This window comes from Elaeis guineensis, chromosome 16 (assembly GCF_000442705.2).
Source record: "Elaeis guineensis isolate ETL-2024a chromosome 16, EG11, whole genome shotgun sequence".
In the NCBI taxonomy this organism is placed as follows: domain Eukaryota; kingdom Viridiplantae; phylum Streptophyta; class Magnoliopsida; order Arecales; family Arecaceae; genus Elaeis; species Elaeis guineensis.
In genome coordinates this window covers 29,315,539-29,329,490 of record NC_026008.2, presented here as the reverse complement: position 1 = coordinate 29,329,490, position 13,952 = coordinate 29,315,539, and the positions used below count along the sequence as shown (strand labels likewise).

Sequence of the window (13,952 nt, the reverse complement as noted above, 5' to 3'; positions counted from 1 at the left end):
TTGGTTGACCACTATTGGAGAGAGAGTCCCAGGTATCTTGAACTCTTTGAATCATATCCAATCTAGCTTAAATTTAACCCAATTCGAATCTGATTCGAACCTGATTTGAACCAAACTTAAAGAGTCTTTCAATCCTAATCTAATTTGAATTCTAATTCAAGTCTAACTTAAATTTTTAACCTAATTAATCTTTAATTAAATCAGATCTAATCTGAACTTAATTAGGATATAAATTAACTCTCTCATAAATCTCTTGGATCATTGATTAGATCATTATCATCTCCAAAATTAAACCTGAACCTCATATCTAGTGCTTGCTAGACATGTCAACTTATTTAATCCCATATGACCTCTAACTTAATTCTCAATTAAGCTAATCTATTTGTTCAATCAAGTCACATACTTTCAAATAGAACACATAGACTTGATGAATTCTTTTTTACTTTGTCTGACTTTTGTGTGTAATTCCATAAGTTCGAACACTAAGCTGGTAGCACAGAAAATTATTTTCTGTACTAATAGAAGTTACCATCCAGCAATGATTCTCGATGTCTGGATAGATCGAATATATACAAGACAATACTCAAAAATCATGGAATATGATTACTGCATAATTTATCCCTTTGACTCTGAATATTCAAGACGATCTAGGGGTCAACTGTCAACTCTGGATTAGTCATCCACATTATATTTTAATCTTTTTCAAATTTTATGACCTATCACATGGATTATTCCGATCGAGATCTTACTCAATTGAAATATAGTCATGCATCAACTCTTAAAATACGGAGGAATCAATCCCATCTTGATCCACACACCGACTACCACAAGTATTTGACTATATCCAGAAATCTTCTGTCACTAAATTAAAAATTCAGATAGTTCGGCACCAAAACACAGTGAGTTACTTGCAAGTCATTGTAGTGATCTCAAGTCTGAGGGACACTTATGCCCATATTCTTCGCGAGCTATTCTTAATAGCGGAGCACTCTATAGGTGAGTCACTTGTTCAGTGATGATGTACTCCTATATGTCACTTGTATACCATATCAATATCTCCACACTCATTGGTTAAGAAGACAACCAACCTATATGACATACAATGACCCACACTTAATAAACGTTATCGTCCTTTAATGACGTATCATTTGATCGTGAATATGTTTAAGAACTATTCGATAAATCTTCCTTTATCTATTATCATATAGTTCTAAGGACTTCATCACAATATTTGAGTTCAAACAAGGAAGATGTACACTTTATGATGAAAAATACTAAATAATATTTATTAATTCATAATTTATATATAAATTATAAGAAGTATAATCGTCCAAATGATTAGCTTTAGGACACATTTTCTAACATTAGATCAGCCCACAATTAAAAAAATAGATACATGATTGACCCAAGAACTTACTGTTTTAATGCCTAAAATATCTGAAACTTGGGCATTAAAAAATAGCTCCATAAATATGAGACATTCAGGATTCTTTGCAGTAGATTTCTGATTTCATCCTATGTGACTTCTCCCTCGTATCCACACTTCACCAAGCTCTGATACCAATTATTACGACCACCATACATCTGCATGGACCTAAGAAAACCTGCGACAAAGTCTTCTGCAAGAGTCCATGATGATCCTAACTCTCTAAGGACAGCAAACGTCATTTTCTAGATCGCTGCGCACCAAGAACCCTATAGCAGCGATCTAGTTCGTATCTCTTCTGCTTCCAGGGACCTGGGATGCACCTCCAGATCTGATCTTTCACTCCCAAAGCTCTAAAAACTAGGACTAAGAATGTGATACCTTAGGACTATCAGATCTAGACTAAAACCATTAATGAGGAGGAGTCTTTATCAGACTAGGACTCCATGGCAGCATCTCCATACTGCAGCCTTTACCTTATGCACTCCATCTTGGCCCCTGCACACCTCTGATCTGAATCCAATCAGAGTTCAAACCTCTCCATGAGATCACGTGCTCATCCTCCTAAAAATTAGGGTATTGGAGTATCCAAAATCTAGAGCTATACCATACAAGAAAGAGAGATCCTACAGCCTTTTATAAAACTGCAGCCTTTGCCCATGCTCGTCATCTTGTGCACTTCCTTCACTCATGCCCACCTCTAAAGCCTCCTTCCGCACCCTCTTCTGATCCCTGATCAGATCAGAGGCATCCTTGGGTGTGGAGACTCCCTAAGCATAGAGTCTTGGGCAGCCACACAAGGGAGGTGCCTACATGATGGGGCGCCTCCTCCAAAACCCAAGGTGCTAGGGTTTGAGAGAGGCACCCCCTTTTTCTCCTCACATGAAGTCCCTTTGGCTACCTCCTTAGGCAGCACGCAAAGATCAGAGAGAGAGAAGTTCGAGAGAAAAGCTTCCTTTGATTCTCATCTATTAGAGTTTATAATATAAAAATATATATACCTATTACATGGACCAAAGTCCTAACCCAAAAACTCTCTAGGCTAATCCAATCTGAATGCACTCACCGAAGCTCATGTACACTCATGATCTGATCATGCACTCAATCCTATGGATCCAAACCTGATCCAAACTTGGATTAGCCCCTATGAGATTCATAAACTAGGGCCTCATGACCGTGAAGGGCTGAACCTCCATCCTAAGATCAAACTGATCCTAGCCGTAGAACCCAAACCAGTCCTAGAATCCTGAAGCTAAGCCCATGGCTCCTCTTCTGACCTCCCAAGACTTGGAAGTACCACACATGCGCCAACACCTTCTTTGTCTTCATTTTGTAGCCAAGATGGTCGCCTAGATCCCTATTCCTCTCCTCGTGCTCCCTCTTAACGTCTTCCTCCAAAGACCTTATCTTCTCATGGGCCTCCTCAAGGTCGAACTCCAACCAAACTTTGGCATCTTTAGCTTTCTTGGAGGTAATTTCAAGCTTCTCTTGGCACCTTTCAACTTCTCCTTAGCTGCCTTCCACTCCTCCTCGACCTTCTTTAGCTTCTCTTCGAGAGAAGCCTTACCTTGATCATGTTCCACTAACATCTCCCTAACAGAAGCAAAGATGTGCACCATCTATCCAAAGAGTGCATATAACAAAAAGAGAAAAATTAGGAAAGGGAAGGAGAAAACATAAAAATGAGGAGGAAAGAAGGATTCACTAAAATGATTCTAATTGTACTGGAATCTAGTGCATCCTCTATAAAGTTCATTTTCCTCATCCCCCGATCTGCCAAAAGAATGAGAAGATCCGTCAACTTTCTGGCTAGGTGATGGTTGAAGAATGCTAATGCATCATTGTCGATCATCTGCATTAATATTATTATTTTCCTTCGGGCAGCAGCGTCAAAGGAGGATGGTCAGTTGAATTTCGAAGAAAGCCCCAAAGCCACAGTCAATGGGATGACGACCTTATTGTGGATCTGGAATCACCTTATTACGATAGAAAGAAAAAGAAATAAAATACAAAACATTATCAAATACATGGAGTCTGCTTCTGCTTCTGCTCTCTGTTGGCATCCTCTTTGGTCTACTGCTGCATCTCTCCAAGTCTCTACCTGCTGTCGAGCCGCCACTGCTACCACCTACACCTTGGTACCATCTAGCTCTGGTACCAATTATAAAAGAGGATCCAGTGCTGCTCAATGAGATCAAATTTCTTCTGAAATTAGATATATATTGGATCTCACCTAATTTTCTGATTGTTTCATCATGTACCTTCACGGTAATGGTCCCGATGCCCTTAATCTCATAGCTCGATCCATCCGATAAATAAATAGTACCTTCACTGCTATTCAAGAAGTCAAACAGTTTCTCTCTGCAACACACATGATGTAAATATATAGAATCCATAATCTACTAGTGGAAAGAAGTAGATATCTCATCTGAGACCAGAAGAATATCATTGTTGTCTTCTGTATCTCTACCTACTATCGCCATGGTAGCCTTCATTCGATCTCTAAGCTGCGGACAATCTTTGACACAATGCCCTGACACAATGCCCTGACTAATCACTTCTGTATCTCTACCTACTATCGCCATCCACATTGCGATTCTCTTTCGCTTCATCTTCTGCCGCCACCACCTTCAGATACCATCATAACTGAGTTGCCATCTGAACTCGAGACTCGATTCTCTCGTCTGAGAATCTTATTCTGGAGTAGTGTAGAAGTAACCTCTTCCATCTTGATGGTACTCTTTTCTACTAGAAAAGCAGTCATTAAAGACTCAAAAGAAAAGAGAAGCGATGAAAGCAAGACCAATGCCCTGATCTTCTTCTTAACTTTCTCACCATTGCTAAAAAGATTGGTGAGGATCTTTTGGAAGTTGCTGAGATGCTCCTACATACTTTGTCTCTCAGTCATCAATAATTAGTAGAATTATTTCTAGAGGAAGAGAGCGTTCATGAGCAACTTCATCATATACATCTCCTCGAGCTTTATCTACTTCACCATCGGAGAAGTCTCGTCAAATACATAGATCACCACATTACCCATTAAGTACAAGCAGATCGTACTCACCATCTGTATCTGGAGCCACCTCCAATCTATTACCTCCATAGCAGTCGGCTTCTCCTCGTATAAGAGAGCATCGATCAACTCCTATTAGATGAGCACATCTTTCACCCTCACTTGCCACAAAGAGAAATTGCTCTTTCCATCATATCAGTTGATCTCCATCTTGATTGAGCCTAATTTTTTTATTTTCTTCAATCTTGATCACCATCGCTGCAATCCAGACAACCATATACTCTGATACAACCTAGCTCTGATACTCTGTTGCGATGCCTTGATGCTTCTTTAGGTTATCTACCGACCACCCTATTCTCTGCTGCCCACAGGGCCTCTTAAAGGCCTCAAACTGAGTCCAAATCATCCTCAGACTCCTATTCAAACTCCAAAAACCTCCCTGGCCGTTCGATCACTCCCGCATGCATCTTAAGCTGCTTGATCATGCATAACAGGCTATAGACCGCATAAATGGATCAATAACTGCATCGTGGACCATGATTTTGCATCGTAGATCTAGCTGTCCATTATGGACCATGCTAGAAACTGCCACGGGCCGCACCCGCTTGGGCCACGCACCCACACGCCTGCGCTCGGCCATGCGCCCACACGCTCACACAGGGCCACGTCCGACTGCAGGCGTCTGTACGTGCCTGGGTCGTGAACCCACGCACCCACCTAGGCTCTGCACGCCGCAGGCTTGTGCACATGTGGGCCAACCTGCGGGCCCCATTTGGTTGTACATTGTGGATCTCATTAAAAAATCATATCTTCAGGCTCCTCGTGATGTGCTCTTCAAGCTGAACTTTTCTGCATCTGAATTTTTGCTACTGTAGATCGAATTCGAGATATCAAATTCTAACAAACCTCTAGAGAAACATCGAGAACCTCGTGCCTTGGCCCTTCCACCACCACCACCACCTTGGGAGACTTTGACCTAGGTTGGGGTGGACTCAAGGTCATTGTTTTCTTTCTCTTCGATGGCTTAGCTTTTGGGGGTGGTCCTAACCTCTTCTTCTTCTTCGACTGCATGGTCGCCAAGTCATCAAATGTGAGCTTCATCTCTGCGATAATGAAAGAAAAAGGGAGGTTAACAATCTGCAACAAAAAGGAAGCAAAATCAATGAAAACCATAAAAAATAAAAACCTACGTTGGTAAGCAACATGGCTGATGCTCACATCGAACAAATCCTGCTCGATCAAGAAATTTTTCAATTTGGAGATATGGATCCTGACCAATTTCTCAATCTCTTAAGTCAGCTTAGGAGGGATCCTTCTTAATGTTCGGCTCTAACCAAAGCTATCCTAAGTAGTCCTAAAGCCCCAGGAACAATCTGAAGAGATGAAGAAAAATTTATTCTTCCAATTATAGACCGAAGATAGAAGACTCGTTATGATCTTACACTTCAATCGAGAAGAAAAATACCACTAATCCTTATTCTATGGATGTTTCTTCAAAAAAATTTTCATAATGTCGCAGATCAAGATAAAGACTATTAGAGACCTAATCCCATTTGAGGCTATTTGGGTCAAGGCGATCTTATAATAATCAAAGATATTGTAGATAAAGGGATGTAAAGGGAACCAAAGACTAGAGAGAAGTGCCTCTACATAAAAAGTGACACAACCCTCTAGAGGTTTAGAAACCCCATCTCCCCTATCAAGAGCTATCAAACTAAAGGACTATGGGATGAAGTACTGAACCTAAAACTTCTCCAAATCGGATTCAGGGACATGGGACTCTTCATGGTCGGGTCCCAGCGATGCACACCCCCAACCATGAGGAGCCTCATCAAGGGCTTTCTGAGAATCTATCTTAGGTCTTTTCGGAGAAGACGACTACATTCCCTATGCCTACAATGAGCCATGAAAAAAAAGCCTACAGGGAAAGTACGACAGAGTTTGTTTCATTCTACAAGGGAAACTACAAGGAAACAATGAGGAGCCATGAATTGCAAAGTTAAATAGAGAAGCACCAATAGCCAAGATTGTTTTATTCTCGACATCTAACATTCAGAGCACTACCACATGGCATCATCCAGTAGACTAAGGTAGTGCATCGAAAATCGCCTCTTTCAAAATCATTATCGCGCTTCGAATTTTGCTCAGATATAATTGTAGAAAGGACATGTCAATTATCTTTTTGAAATCAGGCAGCGTGCATATTTTTACACCATGATGGGTAATCAATGCAGAGAGTAGTGATGGTTCAGCAGTGGCATTAAGACATTTATGAGTGCCAGGTGATGATTGGACCCAGAAGTGCCCAATGGTCACCGATACAAATCAAACACAACCTCGACGACGACCCGATGTAACTCACTGATGTCCCTAATCTTTGCAGAACTCTCATCGCAAACCCAAACTGGCATTCAGCTACTTTGATTACATCAATGAGGTTTTGTGAAGATAGAGGAGCTCACCACGTTATCCAACTTCAGAACCCGAACGACAATCTACTTCCCAAATGGGAAATACTTCACACTAGAAAGTAGGGGGATAAGTATTAAATTATATTCGATCTGCCTGATGATGTGTTCCATTTCTGAGAACATGGCAGACATCTGGTTTCGTGATGTAGACGACCAAGGACACGAGTTCTATGCAACCCAAATGTCATCGGCCTGTGATCGATGACAAGAGGTCGATAGGTCAACAAGCCCAATGTCATCGATCTTTGGTCGATCTCATCTCCTTTCCGCCCCATTTCTCTGCAAGCCATCCTTTAGGTCAGACACTTGCAAGAGCCTTCAGCATGTGGACCTTGCTGAGTTGACATTCCAGTGTGACGGCCCACTACTTCTCCAGACATGGACAACTACACCTGTAACAACCTGCTAACACCTACTACCACAACTTTAATAGCCACTACTCCAATCTGAGCAGATCCTAACCGCCTACCAGACCTTTCCTTATAAAAGGGGAAACACAGAGAATGCAAGGAGGATTCTGGATGCTCAAAAAATACTCTCATCATCTTCCTTTACTGTTCTTCCTTTCTGAAACTCTCTAACTTAACCATTGAAGGATCACCCATTAGAGAACCCCCACCTTCTCCAACGTGTGCAGACTTTTTTGTAGGTCCTCGAGGTTTGGATCGACATTCGATTACTCCAGCTTGACAGATGAATCGAGCTATCCCACCACCACACCACTTCATCGGAGAGGTCCAGCAACACATATCTTTTTCTTCATTGCTTCACTATTGTGTTTGCTCTAAGTTGTAATACTGCGGCAACATATTCCTGTTCCTATGGCAAAGCTGATTTTACACAAGTATTTGCTATTTTTTTTTTTATACAAGAAGGTGATCACACCATTCTAATGTGAGAGCAGCCCAAGGAATCAACACATAAAATATCATGCAATGTCCAAGGGTATTCATCTCTATAACACCAGGATCAGTCTACAATGTGATCAGCAACAAAGTAAGTCACCCAATTCATGATGCTGTTTACCTTCCAATAGATATGATGAATAACCATCATGGAGCACTAATAGAGGGACTCTCAAATATCATGGAGGAGCAGATGAACTCTTAAGTGCTTTGTGTTATCCTGAATCCAACCTATGACCGCTACAGAGTCGCCCTCCATGAGGATCCTCTCCGTATACAACTCCTGACGTGCACAGATGATGCCTGCCCAAACAGCTCAGAGATCCACTTTAGGAACCGAAAGCTCAAAATGGAGGGAGGCCCCAGTAGCTAGCTGCCTACCATCCGAACCCCAGATGATATAGACTGCTCCACCTTTGCCATATCTGACATGCCATCGAAGTTGACCTTGGCAAACCCTAAGGAGGGAGGCTTCCAAAAAATGCGAAGAACCCTACGGGTCGCTGCATTCGTAGTAGGAGAGTCCCAGAACCTCAAGCTATCAAGGGACTGTCCAGTAATGTCAAAAATACTCCTCCATAAGATAGCAAGCACTCTCTAACACCCGATGCATAGGCACAACCTCAGCCATGAAGATGAAGGTGTTCTTGAAAAGCCAATTCTGATAAGCAATGTACACCATCCTACTATCTGAGGACTGACACTCAGTCGTACTCTGGTATATCGCATCCAAGAAGGAGGAGAGGCAAGAGCCACTGGTGGCCCCCCAAGACTGGTAGCTCACCATCCTCCAGATCAAGCATGCCCTTACATTGTGAAGCATGGCACGCTCCTTCATCTCATCCTTCAGCCCGTAGATCAAACAAATGAATAGAATCTCCATACTTCTATCCCTGAGAAGAGTTCGAATCGATAGCCAATCCCTGAGAAGAGTCTGACCCTGGGATGGATTGCTACTCTTCAGATTCAAACAAGCTCCATTCTTCGCATCGGTGCTGGCCTGTGCACTGCAGCAAGATTAGAGGTAGGAGTCTTAGGACAGCATGACTGGCTTCACACCCTTAAATTATGACTCTAATGGATAGAAATAGGGATAACAAGGATCCTATCAGTAAGCTGGCCACCAAAGAGGTGGATGATATTATGAGTCTTCCAACCCCTGCTATCCTCAATGATAGGCTCACTAACTCGCAAGCCGTCATCCACCTCCATGCTAACATACATGGCCAGCGAGAGAGGGGGAGACTGGATACCCAAGCATCCTGACTCAAATTGATCGAGGTTCCGTCACCAATAATCCACCTAACTTGGGCCACCACTATCGAGGCACGGATGCAAATCTCTCTCCAGATGGAAGAGCTTCTACGATCCATGTGAATCTGGGATCTCTTACTTCAATTTTCATATCGAACTCTCATAATCCTGCTCCACAGGCACTCAAGCTATATAAGAAATCTAGCCGCATGTCTGACAATTATCACCTCTCTCATAACCAGTAAGGATAGGATATCAAGATCTTTATCCCATATTGGCTAGCAGACGACCTCCCAAGATAGCAGGTGAAGCTCATGACTACCCTATCTGGAGCCCCAAAGAGAATTTCAAAACTGTTGCACCAACCCCTTGAGATTAAAATACAGCACAATAGTATTGACCAGGAGATAAGTAGGTATAGAACTCAAAACAGATCTCACGAACATAGTCCTCCCATTATGGAGAGGGCAATAGCTTGCCAGCACTTGAAACACTTCCAAACTCGTTGCTCCATGGCCCTACTGTCGGCCCTCCGAAGTTGCCATCCTGTGATAGGAATCTTAAGATAGGTCAGGATCCCTATCTGCTCAGGGATCCCCAGCCTATCCCAAATCACCTGATTCATCTGAATGTTCATCTTGGAGCTGAATATAATGGTGGACTTTTATAGATTCACTAGCTGACCAGAGGTCCGATAGTAGGTGTCAACAATAGATGCAAAAAATCTAGCATTCTGCACTGAAGCATGATCGATGAGCAAGCGATCATCTACAAACAAAAAATATGAAAGTGGCTGCATCCCAAAGGCAGACCAGTAGGACTCCAGCTCTGCCTTCTGAACCATCGCTCAAAGAGAATGAGACAGAGCATTAACACATAAAATAAACAAATAAAAAGAGAAGGGGCAACCTTGATGAAGGCCGTCAATTGAGTGAAAGAAATTCGTCGAAGAATTATTGATCAGGATGGCATAGCTTGGGGCCTCCACACAACCCATAATATAGTCAATCCATCTATCCTAGAATCCGAACTTCTGAATCATCTATCATAAAAAATGCCAACTCTTTCCATCATACATCTGCTCCATATCCAGCTTGATCACCATCAAACTCTGACAAACAAAGGCACGCTGCAAGTTATGCATAAACTCCTGGATGAGTAAGATGTCGGTGATGCAATGATCATTAAGAAATGTACCCTGCTCTTGACTGATCAGGCATGGAATGATCGACTAAAGTCGACCAACAAGGATCTTCGCATATACTTTATAAAGAGTGGTGCAAAGGCTGATCGATCTAAAGTGCCCTGGAGCCGATGCATTAGGTCTCTTCGGAATTAGGAAGACCAACGTCCTCTTCCACTGCTCCGAAATATCTTTGGCCTCAAACACCATCTGCACTACCTCAGTCACCTTACCACCGATGATCAGCCAATACTAATGGAAGAAGAAAGGTGGAAAACATCCGGCCTCGAGGTTTTGTCCTCCTTGAGGGACCAGAGAGCTCCACGAACCTCCTTAGCTGACACTGGATGAGTTCAGGCCTCATTCTCCTCCACCGAGATATTGAATGAAGTATGAGGCCTGAGAGGGTGACCATCCTCATCCAAAGAGGCAGTCCAATGAAACCTGAAGAACCGAAGAATCTGGCCTCTAATCTCCTCACTGTCCGCCATCATCCTACCATCACTCTTCCTCAACTGCCTGATATAATTGGTAGCCCTCCAAATCATCATCGACTGATGAAAATAATCTGATGTTTTGATCACCCTTCCTAATCTACTTCACTATGGATTTTTATCTCCACAGCGTCTCCTTCTATCTCAATAAGGAGTAGTGCTCAAAGAGTTTGCAGTGAAGCTCTCTCAGATTGGGCTCCTGGAGGCCCTTCTTCCGATTCTCTTTCTTCTATAGCCCCGTAATGTCAACTTCCAACCCCTCAATCCGTCTAAAGTTGTCACCAACTTTCAGGCAATTCTATCGAATAACTTGCACCTTACCAACTCGAGCTTTCGATCATCCGATATCTCATGTCACCACGAACCGGTAATCTCCAAATCTCTTTAATCAACTCCCACGAATGTGGATAAAATATCTAGAACTTTTCAAATCTGAAAAGAGCTCTTTCCAGTACTTGCTGTTATCAAGGGTCTTCTTATGTTGGTGGTACAAAGCAAGGATTGGATTTCTTGGGCGGTTCTTTATGGTCTAATCTCAACTTCATTGCTATCGTGACTCTTCTCCCTCTATCTATTGCTCCATCCTGTCAAATAGCACTATACTAGAGAAGTCTCATGGTGGTCTGGAATCTGAATGGACAAGACGAGCTTCTTCTTGCATGGTTTTCTTGTTTCCCACTAACTCGATCTAATTCCATTCATTGCAGTGCTTTATTTTGCTATGCACATGATCCAGCCAATTCTTCCTATTTCTGGCTTGTGGACCCTACGGTCAGCTCTTCCTAGTTGGCTGATCTTTGGTTTCACGCTACTCACACATTACTCAGCTAGCTATTTTGTTTGGGTTATGTACAGGGACATGTGTACTTTATCTGGATGTGTAGTCTTTTGTTTCCCCTATAATAATGTTTATACCTTTGCATGTTTTGCTTGGATACATGGCCTGCTATCTTCTTTATGCTCAGAACTGAGCCTCTTTTGTGGCTATTATTGTTTGGGATTGAGGCTCGATTTATACCATTTTGCCTGTGAACTGTACTTGTAAATAAAGCTTCTTCTCTTTGCCCAAAAAAAGAGACAAGAAGCGAAAGGATTAGGTTTCAAGTTGAATCAAATATCTCTATCCCTAGACTTATTATTGGGGTTTTGTGTAGGATGGAAAAAAATAAACTAGTACTCCCTCGTCTAACTTTGATCATTATGTTGCAATTAGCCCAATATAGTCCAAGTCATAGCAGAATAATACTATAATCCTAAATTACTAAGTTATTCTGCCTCATTCTTCTCCTTATTGCCATTTCTATCGTCAGGCATTTTGTAGCTATTTTTTTTAAAGATAATAATAATAGTGATTTTGCCATCTCATGCTTCACAAAGATTCAAATGCCTTATTTTGGGAAGTTGGTCTCAATCTCTCTAACACGAGACATGCTTCAAAACACATTCCAAACTAGAATTAAGAAGCTGAAACGAACTACTATTTTATTTAATAAAATAATGTTTTTGAGTTGACGTTATTACTCATCAATCTAATAACGTGACACTCATTGTAACAAAGAAAAAAAAAACTTCACACCCACAAACATGGGTTTGGGATTTTGCTTTGAAACATAAAATCTCAGCAAAGACACAACCATTCTTCCTCATTCCAAGTTCTCAATAATCTTCTGCTCGTAATCTCCAATCTGATGTAATGACATTGAAAACAAACCTCATTTCCCAGCCGAATGTCAGCCTCCCCAATTGCCTGCCAAAAACACACACAAACACACCTTCCGGTGTCGACGATATCCAGCATCTTCCAGAATCCTACGTCGTACAAAAGATAGCAGCGTCCGCCCGCATCACCACACAGGTGGACGGCCCGGATTCAGCCCCCCAAGGGGGTCGATCCGTGTGCCTCCGTTCCAGCCAATCACAGCGCTCCTACATCTCCTCCACCGGATCCTGCCCCCTCCTATAAAATCCCATCGAATTCCTTATTTTTCTCCGCCAGAGCGATCTGTGAAGTGTTTGTTTTTGCGGTAAACGTCGTCTTCCACTCATGGCGAGTGCCGAAGTAGCCGAGGTCCCGGCAGCCCCCGCCGAGTTGCCGCCGGCGGAGGCAGCTGTGGAGGTCCCGCCGGAGCCCAAGCCCACTGAGGAAAAGCCGGTGAGGGAGAAGAAGCCGAGAGCCCCGAAAGCTCCCAAGGAGAAGAAGCCCAAGGCTCCAAAGCCCCCTGCCCCTTCCCACCCTCCCTATTTCCAGGTAAAAATCTCCTCTTTCCCTCTCCAATTGGATGATCCCTATGTTAAAAAGTTCGAATTTTGATCTCCTGGGAATTGGTTTAGATGATCAAAGAGGCGATCACGGCTCTCAACGAGAAGACTGGCTCCAGCTCCTACGCCATTGCTAAGCATATGGAGGAGAAGCACAAAGGGGTCCTGCCGGCGAACTACAAGAAGGTCTTGGCCATCCAGTTGAGGAATTTCACCGCAAAGGGCAAGCTTGTGAAGGTGAAGGCTTCCTTCAAACTATCGGAGACTGGAAAGGAGGAGGAGAAGAAGAAGAAGCCGGCGAAGAAGACTGCCTCTGCCCCTGCCAAGAGGAAGGCCGCTGTTGCTGCTTCGAAGAAGTCGGCAAAGCCTTCGAAAGCTAAGAAGAAGCCGGCGGTTAAGAAGGCCAAGAAGGCCACCCCTGCGAAGCCGAAGCAGCCCAAGTCCATCAAGTCCCCGGCGGCCAAGAAGGCTAAGAAGGCAACTGTTTGATGGTGGAGATCGATGGTCTCCATGGCTCTGTTCATCTTTGTATAAATTCCTGGTTTAGTTTTCTGTGTACTTGGCCTGTATGTTTTGGTTGCCTCTCTCTTTTGTAGTTTATGTTTTGGTGACTAATGATATGGGAGGTCAATAATATGCACAGTTCCTGTAGGAATTTCATGGTTTTCATGATCTTAAAGTTTAAAATTTTGTGTTTGTGTTTGGAAATTGAGTGATTGGGTTGGGGTTTCTTGAAGGAGTTTGAATTTTGATTGAGAATCTCCCAGTTCAACACAATCGTTTGTCCCCCTAAGCTGATGTTTGGATGGGTTATATTAATGGAGTTGCGCAGCATTTTCTTGGTGGCTTAAAGATTTCGGGCATTCTCAAAATCTTTTGAGTGAACGGATGCGATTTCTTGCTAAACATATACTTCAGTATATTTTATATAAAAATAACGTAGATTC

General features: G+C 42.7%; 1 protein-coding gene across 1 annotated transcript; it reads left to right on the top strand.

The window, feature by feature from the left end:
* Positions 1 to 12,716: 12,716 nt before the first annotated feature.
* On the top strand, positions 12,717 to 13,660 carry LOC105059363 (histone H1). The gene is made up of 2 exons (XM_010942636.4): positions 12,717 to 12,994; positions 13,078 to 13,660. The coding sequence occupies exons 1-2, from the start codon at positions 12,791 to 12,793 to the stop codon at positions 13,492 to 13,494; spliced, it is 621 nt and encodes a 206-aa protein (XP_010940938.1). The 5' UTR covers positions 12,717 to 12,790; the 3' UTR covers positions 13,495 to 13,660.
* Positions 13,661 to 13,952: the final 292 nt, after the last annotated feature.

Coding starts and splice junctions, on each gene's coding strand:
- LOC105059363 (XM_010942636.4), top strand. CDS start 12,791: ATGGCGAGTGCCGAAGTAGCCGAGGTCCCGGCAGCCCCCGCCGAGTTG. Junction 12,995..13,077: donor CCCACCCTCCCTATTTCCAG/GTAAAAATCTCC, acceptor GAATTGGTTTAG/ATGATCAAAGAGGCGATCAC.